We start from the raw sequence: 18,246 nt of genomic DNA on the forward strand, positions 1-18,246 counted from the left end.
CTCTCAGGCCACCTGAGGGATGTAGACTGGGGTGCTGGATGAAAATCTTTGGGGTAAGAGAAACGGTAACACCTCAGAGAATTGGAGGAGGGATGCTTGATAATAAAGCCCAAAGCAGGTTCTTTGTCCTCTCTTTCTCCCGCCCCATTGCCAAAAGGATCCCTAGACGTCTGCTTTCTATTTCCAAATTTGTGTGAGCAGTTTGTTTTGTAGAGTCGGGCGGTGTCCCACGTGTAAGCTAGGACATCCAATCAAGAGTGAAAATAACGCCTTACATCAGTGATCAAAAACTACCTCGACCATCCCTAGGGAAATGACACAACACGGATATGACACAACGGGGAAACCCCGAGTCTTAGACCTCTGCAACCACCGGGAGAGCCCAGCCTCCACAGTTATCCCCCACACCAACGCCCCCTCCCCCAGCCCAGCCTTTTCCTTCCGTGTTGACTCCTCCCGGCGGGGCGAGAGGCGGTATCGGGCCGGGCCCCGCCCCCTGGGCGCGCCTCCACGCAGCAACGCGCAGCCTCACCAGAGTCGCTTTACGGCCGGGGAGAGGGTGGGCCCCGGCCTTGAGGTAGGAGGCCGAGCTGTGGGGCGGGGAAAGAGGCCTTTTGCGGCAGGACGTAAGTGACGGCGTGGGCGGTGCGACTGCAGCTGGAGGGCAGAGGAGGCGGGTTCGTGTTTCCCGGGCCGAACCGGGCTGTGGGGGGCGCGGGGCCTGGGCCGGGGCTGTAGTTAAAAGCCCGCGGTGACAGTATGGGTGAAGGGGAGTGCGGCGGGGGAGACCTTGGGCCGCTTTGGCCCGTGGGTGGGGCTGGGGGTCTGGCGGGCTGGAGTCTTGGGTCCAGGCCGGGGCTCTGACCCGTGGTTGGTGTTCCACCCCCCCCCCGAACCCGCAGCGCGCGCGTCCTGTCCTCGCCATGAGGCCGCAGCAGGCGCCGGTGTCCGGGAAGGTATTCATTCAGCGAGACTACAGCAGTGGCACACGGTGCCAGTTCCAGACCAAGTTCCCCGCGGAGCTGGAGAACCGGGTACGCAGACTGGCTCTCCGCACCTGCTCTGGGGCGAGGGAGGGGGCTCTTCAGGGACGGGAGGGAGTATGGGCCGACACCGGGCTCGCAGAGTGTCTCGTGGCTCTGGGGAGGGGAAGGCAAAGAAGGAGCCTTGGTCAGAAGAGGGCCACTAAGCAAGACACGGTGCTTGGAGGAGGATGAATAAGGCCAAGCCCCCGGTGTGATGACCTTATAGAACTCTGTGGTGCCCAGTGCCGGGAATCTGTACCCAGCCAGCCGTCTTCTTCCCGGCTGTCCCCCCACCCCCACCCCGGGTTATTGCCAGCAGTGATGAGGAACTAATTCCTGAGGTTCCAAGCCACCTAACAAAGCGTGTTGGAAGCTATATCCTCCTACCTCCCCAGGCAGGAGTAATCATTCTCGTGACTGGCGTTTGTGGCCATTGTGCTGGTCGCACTGCTCGGCAGAAAGGGTTTATTAAGTTGCTGTGCCAGGCAGTACAGACAAGCCTTCTTTGAACCTGAAAAATGCAGAGCATTAGATCGGCCTGGACAGGGAAAGATCTCAGAACAAGGCCTTAGGCTTGTCATTCCCAGTTACCATCACTGGGAGCCACCTGTGTTTTGTTGGCTTGCATATCAAAATTGGCATCAGGATATAGGTCCCTTAGGCAACCTTGCATACAGAATGGAAGAATGGGCTGTTTCCTCTTTCTTCAGACTTGGGGGGAGGGTGGGAATCATTGTATTTTATTCTAAAAGTACAATGAAGTGAGCATATGTGTGTGTTTTCTTATACCCGCAAGTGTTTACCCACCCAAAGAAAGATCTTTTGGTCTTGAGCCATGTTACCTTACATTCTGTTTCCTTTTTAGAGATCGGTTTCTGGTTAGATGGAGCAGGTTTTGTGCTCTTTTCACCTTGATGGGGAGGGTGAGGGACTGAGGTGATTAGGTGTGCTGTGGGTGTGGGAGTAAGAAATACTGGTCATGGGATAAGTGGGTGTAGATGAGTCTGTACTAGAAAAATGTGTAGCAGCCCTTTAAAATCAACTTGTAACAGGTGGGTGGTTCTACCTGATGGCCAAGTTTGAAAAATCAATGTATATCACTAGTGTCCTTCGACTTAATTTATAACTGTGGTCGAGTTAGTGACCTAAGTATGTTTCTTTAAGTGCAAATGAAAGATCAGGTATGCTTTATAAAGATGGTTTGTAGATTAGCTTGTCTGTGAAATGCCACATAAATGCTGCAGTTTATTGTCTCCATGTTGGGTTAACTCAGCTTGACACTGGGTGGACATTTCCACCATGGTTTGAAGAAGTAGAAATTGAGCAAGTTGCCTGTTGGCTAGAGCTACTGAATGTTATTTTTAAAATAATTTAACATCACAGTTAACATGTTTTACATGTTACGGCTTGTATGAAATGAAGCAAATGTTTTGTTTGTAAGCTTGTTATGGAAACTCTGACTTATACTATTTATGTACTTTCAAATCAGAGTGTAAACTATTCTTTTTACCACACTTACTTGGATGTTACAAGATTCTTTTGTTTAAAGGTTTTAAAGTCAAACTTCCAACTCATAACTGAGCCAAATATATGTATGCAGAATCAGACATTAGCCTTCCACTCCGTGTGTGGTAGAGCCTTTATTTTATAGTCTGAATAAAGAAACACAGTGTAGTCACAGTACTCCACTGATACTTATAGGAAATTGATGTTTCTAAATTCTGGAGTCCTTTTATTTCTTTGACTTCAGATTATAGCCTAGAACTGCTTGTGACTCTGAGTACTGATGGAATGTTATTTGGTGCTGTTCAATTGTGTCTTTGAGGTTTTTTGGGGTTTTTTTTTCCTTTTTTTAAATGTTTGGGTTAAAATACTAGTTTATACTTTAAACTGCTTGGGAGAGCTTTGATTTTTCTTTCAGTGCGTTGAAATCAAATTTCAATTACAGGTTTAAATTTTCCTTGCTTTGTTTGATGGAAAATTGAAAACTTTCTTTGTTTCTCTACTATTTACCCTAGAAATTGTACTGATTGCTCTGCCACTGGGGCTGATTTTCCTTTTGTGAGAACATCACACTTGGCAATTTAATAGAGGAAGAAACTAATATACAAATGTTTTGTGTTACTTTAAAGCATTAAACACACATTTGTACCCTTTAACCTGGGAGTGAGGACAAATTCTGCCTTTTAACAAGTTTACTTTTTCTATTGCCTCTTAGAATGTAATACTTAGATGCTTAAGTACTTTGTTGCCAGAACAGTTCCTAAAGAAAGCTTTATTCTCACTTTAGCAAAAATAGTCATGTTAGGCACCCTTGGTCTGGGTAGGAGAGAAATGAGTGAACTATAATTGAAGCATTTGTTCCCTTACATACCTTTAAAAATGTGTCTACATCTGGTTGGTAGAAATTACCTTTGACTTGTTACCTTTGACTTATGATCACTTTAAGCTTCAGCTCCATGCTTTCTACCACATAGTTCAGGAAACAAAAATTCTGGGAAAAGAGTCTGATTCCTATTTCCTTCTGATTTTCAATGTTCATTACTCCAAATTTATATTTGGCTCCCACTTCACAAATCTCCCAATTTTGTATAGCTTCAGTATCAGTCTTCAAGTACCCAAGGAAGAACACTGAGAGATGTTCTTCCTAGTGAAGTGAGTGAGAGGAAAATGGCCACATTTGTTCTGTCGACCCCTTGTATGTTATGTCCTTTGCCTTCACTGCTGGCTAGCATACTTTTTACCCCCTTTTTTAATAGCCTTTCAAAGAAATTATTGACTTTTTAAATTTCATTTTTATTAAACTTTTTTAAAAAAATCCTTCACCTTGGATTTTTTCTTTTTAATGATCTATGATTTACCTCCATCCTATAAAGCATTATAATCTTGGGATAACTTTTTTAAGAATTCATGTTTCTGGTATGACCAGTAATTCTGACCTGAAAGAAATGTTTCTCAGTTGGATCCCATGGTTTTGAATCACACTATGTCTAGAGAAATGTAAATAATTCAAAGAACTTTCCTTATCAGATCATAACATTTTAGGTAGATCAAATGTGCATGTTTAAAATTATTTAGACTTTTGTGGATTTGCTGATGTGACAAACTGAAGGTGTTAACTTGGGCATAATTAGTAAAGATAACAATTTGTTATAAATATTTGTTCATGGAGTGAACAAAGTCCGTTTTCAGGGAATGAGAACTCTGACATAGATTCCCCAGATGACCATTCTTCAAGTGGTGGCTCAGTGCAGGAATGCTACCCTGGCTCCTAGCACCATCTCCATCCACCCAACCCTTGTCAGAAACTCTGAATATTCTGGGAAATTAAAAGTAGCTCCTTTTGAAAAACAGAAGAGCCGCCACCACTTTAAAGTTCACATTAAAGTTTTTCATGCCATCTGCCCATTGGGTCCTCAATAGTTCTTCCACACAAAGGACAAAAAATAATTGCAACTGCCTCTAACCTAAAGGATTTTAATAGCTTAAAGGTGATAATCATATCGTTTTACATTTTAAAAAATTATGTTCTTGGAACTGTTTTGTCTCAAACTGTATATTGACGTTCTTTAACTTTTTTTCCAAGTCTGTTTCTATATAAAGACTTCACAAAAGTGGGGCGCCTGGGTGGCTCAGTCAGTTAAGCCTCTGACTCTTGATTTCGGCTCAGGTCATGATTTCAGGGTTGTGAGATCGAGCCCCGTGTCAGGCTCCACGCTGAGCATGGAGCCTGCTTAAGAGTCTCTCTCAAAAGAAAAAAAAGAAAAGCCTTCATAAAAGATAGAATTTATATGTAAGGAGTTACTCCTTTCAGGAATAAGGCAGATGTGTGAGAGGAGGCCTAGAGTAAGGATAGATAAATTGTCCTTTTTTGCCAAGAATGGTAGTGTTGCATGAAATACTCTACTAATGGGGTGAAAGTCCTAGGGTAGAGCATTGAGTTTTAAAATCTACAAAGTTAGGGGGAAAAAGTGAAAACTGGAGATTAGAGTGAAAATGGATGACAGTGGTAGTATTAGTGTAAATGTGAGATAATGGTGTCACTGAATAGAAAGGTAATAGGAATGACTTGGTGTGAAGAATTGTGTGATAGTTTGAGATTTTGTCTTGTTTAGTGTGAGCTTTCAGTAGATTCCAGTGTTTAGGGACCCAATTTAAGGTTACTTTCTCTTAAGAGCGAGAGAAGCAAACCGAGAGACAGACTCTTAACTGTAGAGAACAAGCTGATGGTTACCAGAGGGGAGGTGGATTGGGGGGGAAGGGATGGGTGAAATAGGTGATGGGGATTAAGGAGTGCACTTGTGATGAGCATCGGGTGTTGTATGAAAGTGTTGAATTACTCTTTTGTACACCTGAAACTAATATTACATTGTATGTTAGTTAACTGGAATTTAAATAAAAACATTAAAAAAATAATAAGATTACCTGCTCTTTCCAGATAAAGAGAATGTCTCCTTCCTTTTGTGCCCCCACCATATTTTAAATATGCCTCCACTGTAGTACTTTGTCAATTTATTACATTTATATGTTTACATACCTATTCTGCTTTCATGACTGCCAACTCCTGGAGGACTGAAACAGTTATTCATCTTTCTCTAAGGCCTGTCCTAACATCTGTCTGATGGTAGATGCTCAGTAAATGTGAATATAAGTGAATGGAAAGATGGAAGGATTGTATAATTTTTTTAAAAGATTTATTTATTTGAGAGAGAGAGAGCATGAGCTGGGGGGCGGGGAAGGGAGGAAGGGCAGAGGGAGAGAGAGAATTCAGCAGACTCCTTGCTGAGCAGAGAGCCCAACATGGGGCTCCATCCCATGACCCATGAGATCATAACCTGAGCCGAAACCAAGAGTCAGACACTCAACCAACTGAGCCACCCAGGTACCCCAGGATTGTATAATTTTATTAAGTTACTTGATACTCAGTATAGAGAATAAAGAGATACCATATTGAGTCTTGAAGATACCCAGTGTCCATAAGAGGGATGAGAATAAACAAAGACTACGCAGTTGCAGTAACATAGGTCCCGATTTCATCACCTAAGATGTTTGCCACCTAGTGGATAAGAATGTTGACAAAACAGCAGAATAATTTAGTGGTAGCAAGCATCAGTGAGTGGTTGATCTTTTTTTCCAAAACTTATTTTTAATTTCTTTTTTCCGTACAGATTGATAGACAGCAGTTTGAAGAAACAGTTCGAACTCTAAATAACCTTTATGCAGAAGCAGAGAAGCTTGGGGGCCAATCCTATCTTGAAGGCTGTTTGGCTTGTTTAACAGCATACACCATTTTCTTATGCATGGAAACTCATTATGAGAAGGTAAGGCTACCTTTGTTTTCGCAAAATCTCAAAATCATAAAAAAAGGTGAGTTGTTGACATGTTTACATGGTGACAGTTGCCATAAAACTTAAAGGGGCATGTATAATAATAATAATTCAAATTTTGTTGTTGCTCCTATATCTAGAGCACATGGTAAAGAGTCCTGAGTCTTTCAGAAACTGGTCAAAATTGATCTGTCCACATGAAGGTGACATACCAATGTTCAAATTGGCTTACACTTAAGAAGACTGTGGAAAATCTATATTCTCATTCTATCTAGCTTTCTGAGAATCCTCTTACTTTTTCTCCCCAGGTCTCTATCTTCAATCTTATCCTGCCACTTCTCTTTCCAGCTGCATGCTAGACCTGGAGTTGCCAGCTTCTCAACTTAGATTTCCAAAAGGCAAACCTCACACTTCCCCATTTTTTTAATAGCACCCTGCCTTTTTCAGTACCATCTTAAGGTGTAGGGGATGAAGAAGGGGAAAATTTATCAGTTGTCAAAGACTGAAATATCTTCCAGTTTCTCATTCATTAACTTTTCATGATTTCCTCTGCCAGTGTTCTAATATGTGCCCTTACTACCTGTCTCTTAGACTATTGAAATAGTCTGACGAGTTTCATCTCTTCCATTCTTTTATTTTTCCAAACCATCTGCTGCTGCCTTCATAAAATACTGCGTTACTGGGGTGCCTGGGTGGCTCAGTCAGTTGAGCCTCCAGCTCTTAATTTTGGCTCAGGTCATGATCTCTCAGGGTCCTGGGATTGAGCCCTGTGTCGGGCTCTGCACTCAGCACAGTCTGCTTGAGATTCTGTCTCTTTCCTGATCTGTCCCTCTCCCCACTCACATGCACTCTTTCTCTCTCTCTCTAAAATAAATAAAATAAAATCTTAAAAAAAAAAAAAACAATAACAACAACACTGTATTACTTCCTCTAGCACTCTTAAAAAGCCAGAGGCTTTCCCTGGCTTCCCGTTTACTGCCAATGAGTAAAGTTCAAGCCCTTTCTCCAAGTGACCTCCAACTTACCTTTCCAGCTTTGTCTCCCACCCCTTCTTCACTCAGTCTTTCAGCCAAACTCATTCCCTTGCCGGCCCCACGCACACCCTCCGAGGTTTTCCTCCACCTACAGTGCCATTCTTCCCATGTTCAAATCTCACCAGTCCTTTAGGTTCTACTGTCATCTCACTTTTCCTTACTCTTCTAATCATAATTCTTTCTCGACTTTGTATTCCCACAACATTTTATTTACGTCTCTTTTCCTGGCACTTACCTCTCTTGACTTTGGAATGTAGCAGTTTGCATTATTTGCCCTTCAAGTATGTGTTCTTCTTGAGATCAAGGACAGTGCCTTAACCATTTTGTGTCCCTCTTTGTGCCCAACACCATGCCCTGGGTGTATTAGGCACTCACTGAATGTGTGTTGAATGAATTTAAGTTAATCACAGTAATGTTTAGCAACTGAAATGCTATAAGGATATCTATGTTACAGATTATACCCCACCTAATAGAAGTGTCTCTGTGGTTGTCTTGGACTCTATATAATGGAAAGCAGATACAGTTGCAACTGAAGTATTTTTGTGAGTTATTGGCTGAAAATGCTGCCATATGCTTCATTAGCATCCTGACATGAATTGTCTTAGTGTTACTAAAAGGGTGTATTTAAATAACTAAATTAGTAGTTTATATTTTTTTCCATATCATACAGAGAAGCAGCTTTCATTCCTGTTTAACATTCAAAATCAGAAGTTTTAAAGGATCAGTATCAGCTTTCAGTCTGTTTTGTTTTAGCAGCTTCTCTTTAATAGTACATTTGCTGAGTGAAGGGACAAAGGAGTCATTCATTTGGTAAATATTTATTGAAAGCCTACCATGTGCTAAACAGTGTGCAGGGGATATAACAGAACAGGGCAAACATGATTGCTGACCTTGTGTTTATAATTTAGTGGTAACAACTGATGCAAAGGAAACAAAACCAACTAAATTATAAATGATGATAAGTGTCTTGAAGAAAACAAACTTTCCTGTGATAGAAAATAATAGGAGAGACCTAATTTAGATTGTGTGGTCAGAAAAGGCCTCTGAAGTGATAACCTATAAGCGGCTATATGAAGGATGCAAATCCTGGGACCATTCATTCAGGTAGAGAGATAAGTGTGTGCAAAGGCCCAGAGAGCGTGATGTGTCCTGGGAACTGTAAGAAGGTCGGTGTGGAAGGAGAGGAGTGGAGAGAGGGTCCAGAGGTGAGTTTGGAGAGGTAAGGAGGAGCTGTATCATGTAGGAGTATGTAGTCCATGGAAAGATGTTCAGAATTTATTTACAGTGCAGCAGGGAAGCTACTCAAAGATTTTAAGTGGAAGAGTGATATGATCAGATTTTCATTTTAAAGCAATCTCTTTATTCTAGGGGGGAAAAAAGATATAAAAATGGAAGTAGGGAAACCAGGTGGGATGCTCCAAAGAAATCAGGAAGAGATGATGATAGCTTGGACAGGGAATGGAGCAGTAGAGATGGAAGGAGATGAACAAATTCAAGGAATATGGTGATAGTGGAACCAAGATTTCATGAGAAGCTGAATGTAGGATGGGATAAGGCTGAATTCATATGGATAGAAACTAGGCCATCCGGGGATGGTCATTTAAAGAAGTATAGGATACTACCAATTTAAGGTAGAATTATATCCTCTAGAGAATTTTATTCATGCTTAGTGGAGTATTAGAAAATTGAGTTGTCATTTCCTTATAGCTTTTACATTTGTTAAGATTTTAATTAACTTTTATTTATCCATGTGCATTTGCTGAAATAGATAGATACCTCCTTCTAATGTCAGTTGTAAAAAGAAATTGGTAATTGGTTGCCAGCCAAGTCAATTACATTACTTATGGGATCATGGACAAATTAATCTCTCTGAGTTCTCTCAACTATAAAATACATTAGAATTAATGTATTTCCTCACATATGGTAGATGCCTGATAAATAGTGTTCTCTTAAGAAATTTAAAAATTAAGTTAGTGTATATACATACTTTTATATGTATATACACACACCAATGTGTTTACATATATATACACACACGCGTTTTAATTAGATATTTGTGAACAGTTTTTTTCAGGTATAGTCATCTTTTTTAGCAGCTGCTAACTTATTTAGCTGCTTAAAACATTTAGCAGCTTTTAATTAAAATCCCTTTGACTGTTGGGGCACCTGGCTGGCTCAGTTGGTAGAGCATGCAACTTGTGATATCAGGGTTGTAAGTTCAAGTCCCACCTTGGGCGTGGAGCCTACAATCAGTCATCATCCCTTTGATTATTAATCTTGAAAGGCAGTTCTCTGTATCAGAAATAGAGTGGAAATTGATCCTAATATATGTTTTAACTTGGATTCATAGGCAATGTAGAAGGTACTACTTTGTAAGTCTTATCAAGGTTTCTTTCTTTTTATGGAGTATTATAAAGCAAGTAAAGACCAAATAAAATTAGGGATGCCTGGGTGGCGCAGTTGGTTAAGCATCTGCCTTCGGCTCAGGTCATGATCTCGGGGTCCTGGGATCAAGCCCACATCAGGCTCCCTGCTCAGTGGGAAGCCTGCTGCTCCCTCTCCCTCCCACCCCACTCATGTGCACTCTCTTGCTCTGCATTCTCTCAAATAAATAAATAAATAAAATCTTTAAAAAAAAAAAAAAAGACCAAATAAAATTAGTCAAGAAACCAAAATTTAAGGTGTGGCCACATTTTTTAAGTAGGTAATTTTATTTTAGAAACTGGACATGAATAACTAGATTGTGCCAAGTGAATAACTGGAATGGTCATAATTAAGACATGTACTTATACTTTAAACACTAAAATTTTCAGTCTACGAACAGTAAGCCAAATATAATAGTGCTTACACTTTGTCATGTGGGTTAAATTTTTTGAAATTGTAAATAAGCCTTTTAAAACTCATTAGAACAATCATGCTTTTTTTTTTCCTATAATGTGCTATTTATTGATTTAAAATGAAGATAAAGACTTCAGTGTTATTTCTCTATTGTTGCTGCCCATTATAATTAGGGAACAAATGGGCTTGTAGAAGCTTCTCCGCTCAGTAGCTGTCTGTCTTGTTCAAAACATCCCTTCTGCTTATGTGCTTTAATCTGCAAAAGGAACAAATTAGAAGCAACTTAGATATTTTCTGAAAATACTAAGATCCTGCTGTTCTCGCTTAGCCTCACTTAGGATATTTTTTCTTGAACGTCTGTATTTTTTCTTAAGGGTCTCTCCAGTTTAATATTCTCAAGGAGGATAATAGTCTTTACTGAGGTTTGATTGTGTTTAGCTTTGTAAATATACAGATTGAGGCTTTGTTGAGGGTTTGAGGATAACAGATAATTTTGTTCAATATTATAATTTGTTTTGACATTGATTTCCAAAAATAATAAACTATGACTAAAATGTCACCATAAAGTTTTTTGGGAGTAAGAATGCTGCTTTGTCCTGCCTGGGATGCATTATGAGTTTACTCATGTTAATGCTTTCTTGTTGCTAAAGAGACTAAGAGTTTAAGAGCATCTTATTTAAGACAGTCCTGCCTTCACCAGAGTGGTATAAGAGGATTTGGAGCTTATGCAAAAAGAAAACCTTGTTTTCTTTCTGAACTGATACCTAAGTGCACATGAATGTTATTAAAGCTTAAATAAAAACCTTGCACAACAAAGTTATGCTTAAATCAAATAAAGGCATGCTATTTCTTTGCTGGTAACGTGTACCCAAGGAGAGAGGAAGGAAAGCTGTTCTGAAGGAGTCCTTTCTTTGAAACCAGTCGTGCAAGCACTTTTCTGACTGTCCCCCCTAGTGGAAATGGACTGGAGTGAGGGTAGACCGACTCTCCAATTTCCAGTTCTGGCAGGTGAGCTGAGAAGGAAATTGGAGAGAAGACTGAGGGTCCTAAGTTGGGCACCTTTATGGGCTACTTCTTCTATTTGTTATTTTAGCATGATTGACAAACTCTGATAGAAAGATAGTACCTAAGATTTCTTTTTTGCTCATAAAGACCAAGAATCACTCAAGTTCTTTGAGAATTGAAAATAGGAGAATGATACTTGTATTATTTCAGGTAATTAGATGAAAAAAATGTTTTCTTTAGTAGTGGTATTCTTAATTCACTACCTAAAGAACCCTGCAGATTGCTCTTTTAATAACATCATGCTCTTTTAGAACTTATAGTATTCCTAAAGTATGCAACTTGAATTTTAGTATTCCCAAATTATAGTATTCCCAAAGATGCAACTTGAATAAACTTATTTAAATTTTATTTTCCTTCAGTAAGAAAATTCAAAAGATACAAATAATGCAATTCACCTTAAGAGTGAAAAAAAAAAAAGAAAATTCATTATGCAAACTACCTAGTGTTTTAAATTCTAAATCAGCTTATACTACAGCACCTAAATTGTAGCATCCTAATTTTGTTAGTTTGCCCTGGTACATTATAGACCCACACTTAATTTGTTTCTTAATCTCTAACCTTATTCTCATACAGTTCTTTTTTTCCCCTTACGCTGTGATCACATTTATCCAAGACTATAGCATATGCTGGTCGTATGAATTTAAGAAAATATATAGTAATTAAAGAACTGGATCAAAGCCTTTTTGAACAGTAGAGCCAAAAAAGGGTTATGATGACTTTGAATCTGAAATAAAACATGTAACTCTCTGATTTTGTATATAGCTATTAAGATTTATTTTCTTCTAGCTTATCTGTCTCAAAATTGACCTTATTAAAGCTAGAGATTTGGCAATTTCCAGAAGTTCCTTTGTATCCTATCTGGCTTTTGTCTGCATTTGCTTTGACTTTACAACCTTAGTGCTAAACTTATAAACCAAAGTTCCCATCAAGGACACAAGAGCAAACTACAGAGTAGCATTATATGCAGTGGTGGAAATGATGTAAGACACTTGTCATCAGAAACTCCTTGGCAGCTGTCACATGCCTTACAAAGGAAATAAACTCAGTTTTAAACTAACTGGGCTATTTCTTGTTAATGGGCCAACTTTGTATCATTACTTAAAGTTGACAAAGACATGCAAAGGAGAGAAGCAGCAGTTCTTAAGTGTTAAAGGGAACGGCCAAGAGCTACCTTGGTGTCACATTAACATTTGATGAGTGGGAAAGAGGAAAGTACAACCAACTTTTGTGTACAGAATCACCTACTTATTTCTGTATATCCAGGATTGAGACGACAGCAGGTAAGAAGGAGGGGCTGGTGCTCATGCTTTTGTATGCATTGGTACTTAAGTGACTTGCAGAGTCCATCAGGCTGTGCTGTATGTCATACACAACTGGTGTGTGCCAAATACTCACAGCTGTATCCCTTCATATGGATATCCATTTCTTGTTTTAAAAGCTAATTCCACTGCCTGAGTATTTTGAGATCCAGCTGATACTTAATGGGAAATCTGATGATATTTGTTAAAAGCTATGGTGTTTCTTTCTGTCAGGTTCTGAAGAAAGTGTCCAAATACATTCAAGAGCAGAATGAGAAGATATATGCTCCCCAAGGCCTCCTCCTGACAGATCCCATTGAAAGAGGACTTCGAGTTGTATCTTTTTTGTCCAGATCATAAGGTCTAAATATTTATAAAAAGAAAATTTTGATGGTACAACTAGAGAGAATTTAACTCCCTTCTCTTGTATTTGCCCTGGGAATCTTTTTTTTTTTTTTAATTTTATTTATTTATTTGACAGAGACAGCTAAAGCAGGAACACAAGCAGGGGTAGTGGGAGAGAGAGAAGCAGGCCTCCCGCCAAGCAGGGAGCCCGATGCAGGGCTCGATCCCAAGACCTGGGATCATGACCTGAGCCGAAGGCAGACGCTTAACGACTGAGCCACCCAGGCGCCCCTGCCCTGGGAATCTTCTGTGTGAATTGCATACCTACCACAAGCTCCTATTTCCCAACATTTTTCTTAAAGTACATCTCCTTCCTTTGCGTTGTGCAGGTCTCCAGATTGTTTAATATTCTGGTTACTGTCTTTCTTGGTGGTTCTGAGGGCATCTTGTAGTAATAATGAGGGTGGCATGAGTAATGCATTTCAGCTGCAGAAACTCTGAACCTAAAGCCTCTTTGAAATGCATAAACTCATAATGTGTGGTGAGACTTGTCATCCAAATGAATTGCAGTTCCATGGGTTCATCTGACTGGTTGAAATCAGTTACAGCTGCCAGATGTATAATTTCATTACCTTTGACATACTGTGCGTATTTTTAGAGGCAGTAAGCTTTGAAACTCACTAAGTGAATTTGGTAAATAGAATTGCAAAAAAAACTAATGTAGCTTGATAACTGGAGTAATGAGTAAAATAAATTTTTTTTAAAAAACCTAGGTCAGATAATCCCAGGCCTTCCGGCTGATAATAATTTCAGCAGTTTTATTATACTCTGCAGCAGTGGTTCTTAAACTTTTAGAGGTCATGAACCCTCTCCCAAGAAAAAGTTTGCAAATAATTACAGGGCATTTTAAACCCTTGAATTCATTACCTTCTTCGATTCTCAGCTAACAACCCCCTAGTTCTACAATATAGCATCTTTTTCAGAATTTTTTTTTCCAAAAAATAAATAGTGTTTTGGGGGGGAGGGGAATTACATGTAGATTACTACAGGCAATTACATTTCTTAAAGTTTTTTCAAGGTGGAGAGAGCATCATATTTAACTTAAGTAGGAGAAATTCTTAAAAAAATGAGCAAAAGGAAATTGAAAGCAAAGTCTGTGCGGCTCGTACACATCATCTTGCCACAGTCCCCTCTTATATGTTCCATTCTCCAGTGTGTTTTCTTAACAGCTATGCTGTTTAGATTGAAATCACCATTTATGAAGACAGAGGCATGAGCAGTGGAAGATAAACCATAGAATTAAGGTAAGAAAAAATTACATGGTTTATATGTAGTTTTTATCATATGTAGCACAGGTGAATTTTCTTCCCTGCATGGTAAATAAATCGTTAGGTAATGGCATATTCTCTGTATTGGCTTGAGATTTAAAATGTGTATTTAACCCAAAGTTCTATTCAGTGATCTAGAATTTTTTTTTTTTTTAAAGATTTTTATTTATTTATTCATGAGAGACAGAGAGAGAAAGAGGCAGAGGGAGAAGCAGGCTCCCAAGGAGCAGAGAGCCCGATGCGGGACTTGATCCCAGGACCCTGGTATCATGACCTGAGCCGAAGGCAGACGCTTAACCATCTGAGCCACCCAGGCGCCCCGTCAGTGATCTAGAATTTAATCCTGATTTTTCCCCTCTGTATTGTTTTCAGACTGTTTTGTTGTTACTTTGTTTTGGCAGATGTTTTTTCAGGGGAGGAGGTCTTGTTTTAATATTTCAGAGCAATCTTAGGCATTTTGCATATAAAAATCATTTTGGATTTTGCATATAAAAATCATTTCAGCGATTGCCCTGCCTGGATGATGAATGGCTTTAATAACGAAAGAAACATTTCAGAATGGAGGGGGAGATTTTGAATATTTCATTTATTTAAGTGGCTTCATTGCCCTGTAGAAGAAAACTTACCCTGGTGGTTAAAACCATAAATTTAATTCTTTTGTTTAGAACATTTATGTTCTTCTATATCCATATAATGACCTTGAAGAAGTGAGAAACAAATAGTTAATACTGATAGGAGTGTAGACGCAGAATCATGTGGAAACCATAGTCCATTAGCATAGGCTTCTAAGTAACAGAAAATCGTACTGCACTGTTTCTGCCGATTCCAGTCATTTACACTTTCTACCGAGAGTGTTCTGCTGCTGTACTTTCCTACATGACTGTTTGCAGGTGTTTGTCACTGACAGGCAGCACAGACACAGATTCTGCCAAAGCAGACCTCCTCCTCCTTCCCGGGGCAACAGTAATAATAACTGCCATTTTGAGGACACCTGCTCTGTGCCAGGTGTTCTACAAATGGTATGTCTCATTCTTACAAAAAGTGTGCAGAGTATTTCCTCCATTTTAGAGATGAGCAAACTGAGGTACAAACAGATGAAATGGTGTTCTCAAAGTCATACAGTTTAACACATTTTGGGATACGAACCCAAGTTCGATGGACCACAAAACCCGTTTTGTGGACCACAAACCCATACTTCCTATAAGTACTTGCAGCAGCAGAAAACATGGGGAGAGGGAAGAGTTCATCAGATTCAGATTATTCTAAGTGTTTATCCTCCCCTTTTCTTTTTCAAGACTTTCTTAAAAGATACATTTTGTCTGCCCCGTACAATTTATCAAATCCTATAAACCAACCAACATTCCAGAGCTGCTGTCTTGTAGCACTAGTGAAAGTGTCACCTGAATTCTTTGACTTTGAAAGCCAAAAATCTAAATCATGATATCCTCTGCCATGTGTTTTCTTTTCTTTAAAAAGGTCTTGTTTGGGAACACTTAGTGTTACTTGCTCATAGACTTTGTCATGTACAGTTTCCCAAACTGACACTTCTCAGTGGAGCAACCAGGAGCCTTAATGTGTGGTTTTTGTTATGTGCCATTGCAATAAGTTTGTTTTATCAATTGCAGCTGCGTTGACTTGGCACAACCCATTTGTCATGACTCATTTTGCAGCTATTATTGCTAACTGTAATGTTTTTCTGAGGTGGTGTGGGGTTTTGAGCAAATACACACCAGAGACTAATCTATCAATAGTCAGGCAACTGTGAAATTTTGAAATGGGAAAGATTTACATTAAGAACTTCTGGATAGTTTCATGAATGCAAATATTTCTGTTCAATTTAGAGCTGTGTGTTCCTCAGGCACAGCATCTAGTGTGGGCGGAAGTCTTGGAGGAGGGGGAGAAACTGTACGAATAATTAATCCAGCTCTGTGGTTTTTCTTAAGTCTCTAAGGTTTCTGCAGGTTGAACTATTACATGAGAGTTAATGATTTAACCAAAAAATACACAAATCATGCAGATGGCCTTTATTAAAAATGTTTAAAATAGCTCTATTAAAGACTGATGGTGTTTTCTCTTTGGATTGTCTTTTTTATTTAAAAATTGGAACATGTCATTACCCGGTCACAATAAATGAGTGCTGAGGAAAATAGCCAACTTTTGTGGGTGCTCATTATGTGCCTGCACTGTTCTAAATGCTTAGTACTGATCATCACAGCGGCCCAACAAGGTACGTACTGTTATCCCAGTTTTCTCAGATGAGAGTCAGGCGCAGAGAACCCAAGTTACTTGTCTAAGGCTGAAGACTAGTAGGTAGCAGTCGAGGTGGCCTGGCCCCAGATTCGCCACTTCAGCCTGTGCTGTGCTACCTACCTCTTGTGACAAGATCGTGCAGAGACTGAAATATCCAGGGCTTGCATTTCTAGACTGGTGAGCTATGCCCTCACTTGTCAGTTAGTACAGATCCAAGTATTCTATTAGAACTAGCCCACTTATGAGGAGCTCCTATGAGCTGGTGTAGGAGAGATGTTGTAGAGGTTATTTTAGCATCCCTTTCTAAAACTTCTTTTTGCATCTAACTGCAGATCCCACCTCCAGCTGGGACCCTCATCTGTCCACTGGCCGATCGCAGAGTGTCCCCTACCTCCTCTCCAGAGCATCATTCCTTTGCATCTGCTGCCAGAGCCACGGTGCCATTTACTCCAAGGACTAACTTTCTAAAATTCCACACCTGGAGTGACCTCTAGTCGCTCAGCATCCACTTTGTGTCTCCAAATTGTGTAGGACTCTGTAATCTTTTGATTAGTTTCTGAGAAAACACAATGATGCACTTCACTTCTTTTATTCAGAGCCATTAATAAAATAGGCCGTTGGTTAGCCCAACACAAAGTTTCTTTCTTGTCTGCCACCAGTACCAGTGGTTCTCTTCATTCCTTGGGCCAGCTTCCCAGGTGGCTCTCGACTTCCAAGTCATATCTCAGCCAGTATTCAGTCTTATCTCCCCCAAATTCATAAAATGCTGTTCTCCAGGATTTTGGTGAAAGGTAGGCTGTGTCTGTGGTTTTGCTAATGCATCTCCCAGATTTCGAAGAACTACCAGTTTTGCCATGACTAAAATCTTAAAGATCTGTTTCTGTTCAGTTTCTCAAACTGAAACTCATTGGAAAAATAATGTATAATGTTATTTGTTTTATGATAGCAATTATTCCTAATTAAAGCAGTATTTAATGCAATTTCCAGTTATTTTTCTTTGGAGAATTTTGTTATTATTGCATTACCTTGAATGTTGGGAAGATGTAGTATGTGTTGCGTGTTCATTACAAAAATAAGTAAGCACAATAAAGTGGATGCTAAACCATCAAACACATAAATGTCCCTGCTGTGTCCCTGAATGTGTAATAAGCAAGTATAATAAATATTTTAATTATAGTTTTGTTATAAATATAACTTATGAGAAAAAAATTTGATAGGAATAATACTGTATATTGCTAATTTTTAACTGTCCCTACTGGCAAATCTTATGATTCATAGACTTTCCTCATATACAGTATTCAGTGCACAGAAGTCTTATGATTGGTTCAAGTACAGTAAGTTCAGTGATTTCCAACTAAAACTTTCAAGTCTGAGTCAGTGTTTCTAGTTCTTTTGGCTGTATGTTCTTAGTATCCGGGTTTCTTATGCCCTTCTTTCATCTTTGGGGTTTGAGAGCACTGTTTTTGGGAGAAAGTTCAGAAATATATTAGGAAAGAATGAAACAGTTAAAAGTTTTACTTTCAGAGATACTGTAGGTGCTAATACTGGATTTAATCTTTCAGATTTAGTTTCTTTTATGGATCTGTTATTCAGTAAATCTCATTGGTCTGTGTAATATTTTATTTGTATAAAATTCCTTTGTTAGAGCCTGTAATAGTGTGTCTGTCTGCCTTTTAAACCTGTTGCAATAACTTTGCTGAAATAAGAACACATTAGTAAAACTTTTCTTAAACAAA

At 39.4% G+C, this 18,246-nt stretch overlaps 1 protein-coding gene across 3 annotated transcripts; it reads left to right on the top strand.

The window, feature by feature from the left end:
* The first annotated feature begins 534 nt into the window (after positions 1-534).
* Positions 535-18,246, top strand: GOLGA7 (golgin A7). Of its 3 annotated transcripts, none has more exons than XM_081809434.1 (7): positions 535-677; positions 903-1,034; positions 6,194-6,346; positions 11,377-11,439; positions 12,822-12,923; positions 14,175-14,236; positions 16,843-18,246. In XM_081809434.1, the coding sequence occupies exons 2-6, from the start codon at positions 924-926 to the stop codon at positions 14,220-14,222; spliced, it is 477 nt and encodes a 158-aa protein (XP_081665560.1). In that variant the 5' UTR covers positions 535-677; positions 903-923; the 3' UTR covers positions 14,223-14,236; positions 16,843-18,246. The 3 variants fall into 3 exon arrangements, with proteins under 3 accessions (XP_081665560.1, XP_006746097.1, XP_081665562.1); XM_081809436.1 differs by having other exon boundaries at positions 606-626; XM_006746034.3 differs by lacking the exon at positions 11,377-11,439 and having other exon boundaries at positions 536-677.

Source organism: Leptonychotes weddellii, chromosome 2, assembly GCF_054177405.1.
Source record: "Leptonychotes weddellii isolate Sample4059 chromosome 2, ASM5417740v2, whole genome shotgun sequence".
Lineage (NCBI taxonomy): Eukaryota > Metazoa > Chordata > Mammalia > Carnivora > Phocidae > Leptonychotes > Leptonychotes weddellii.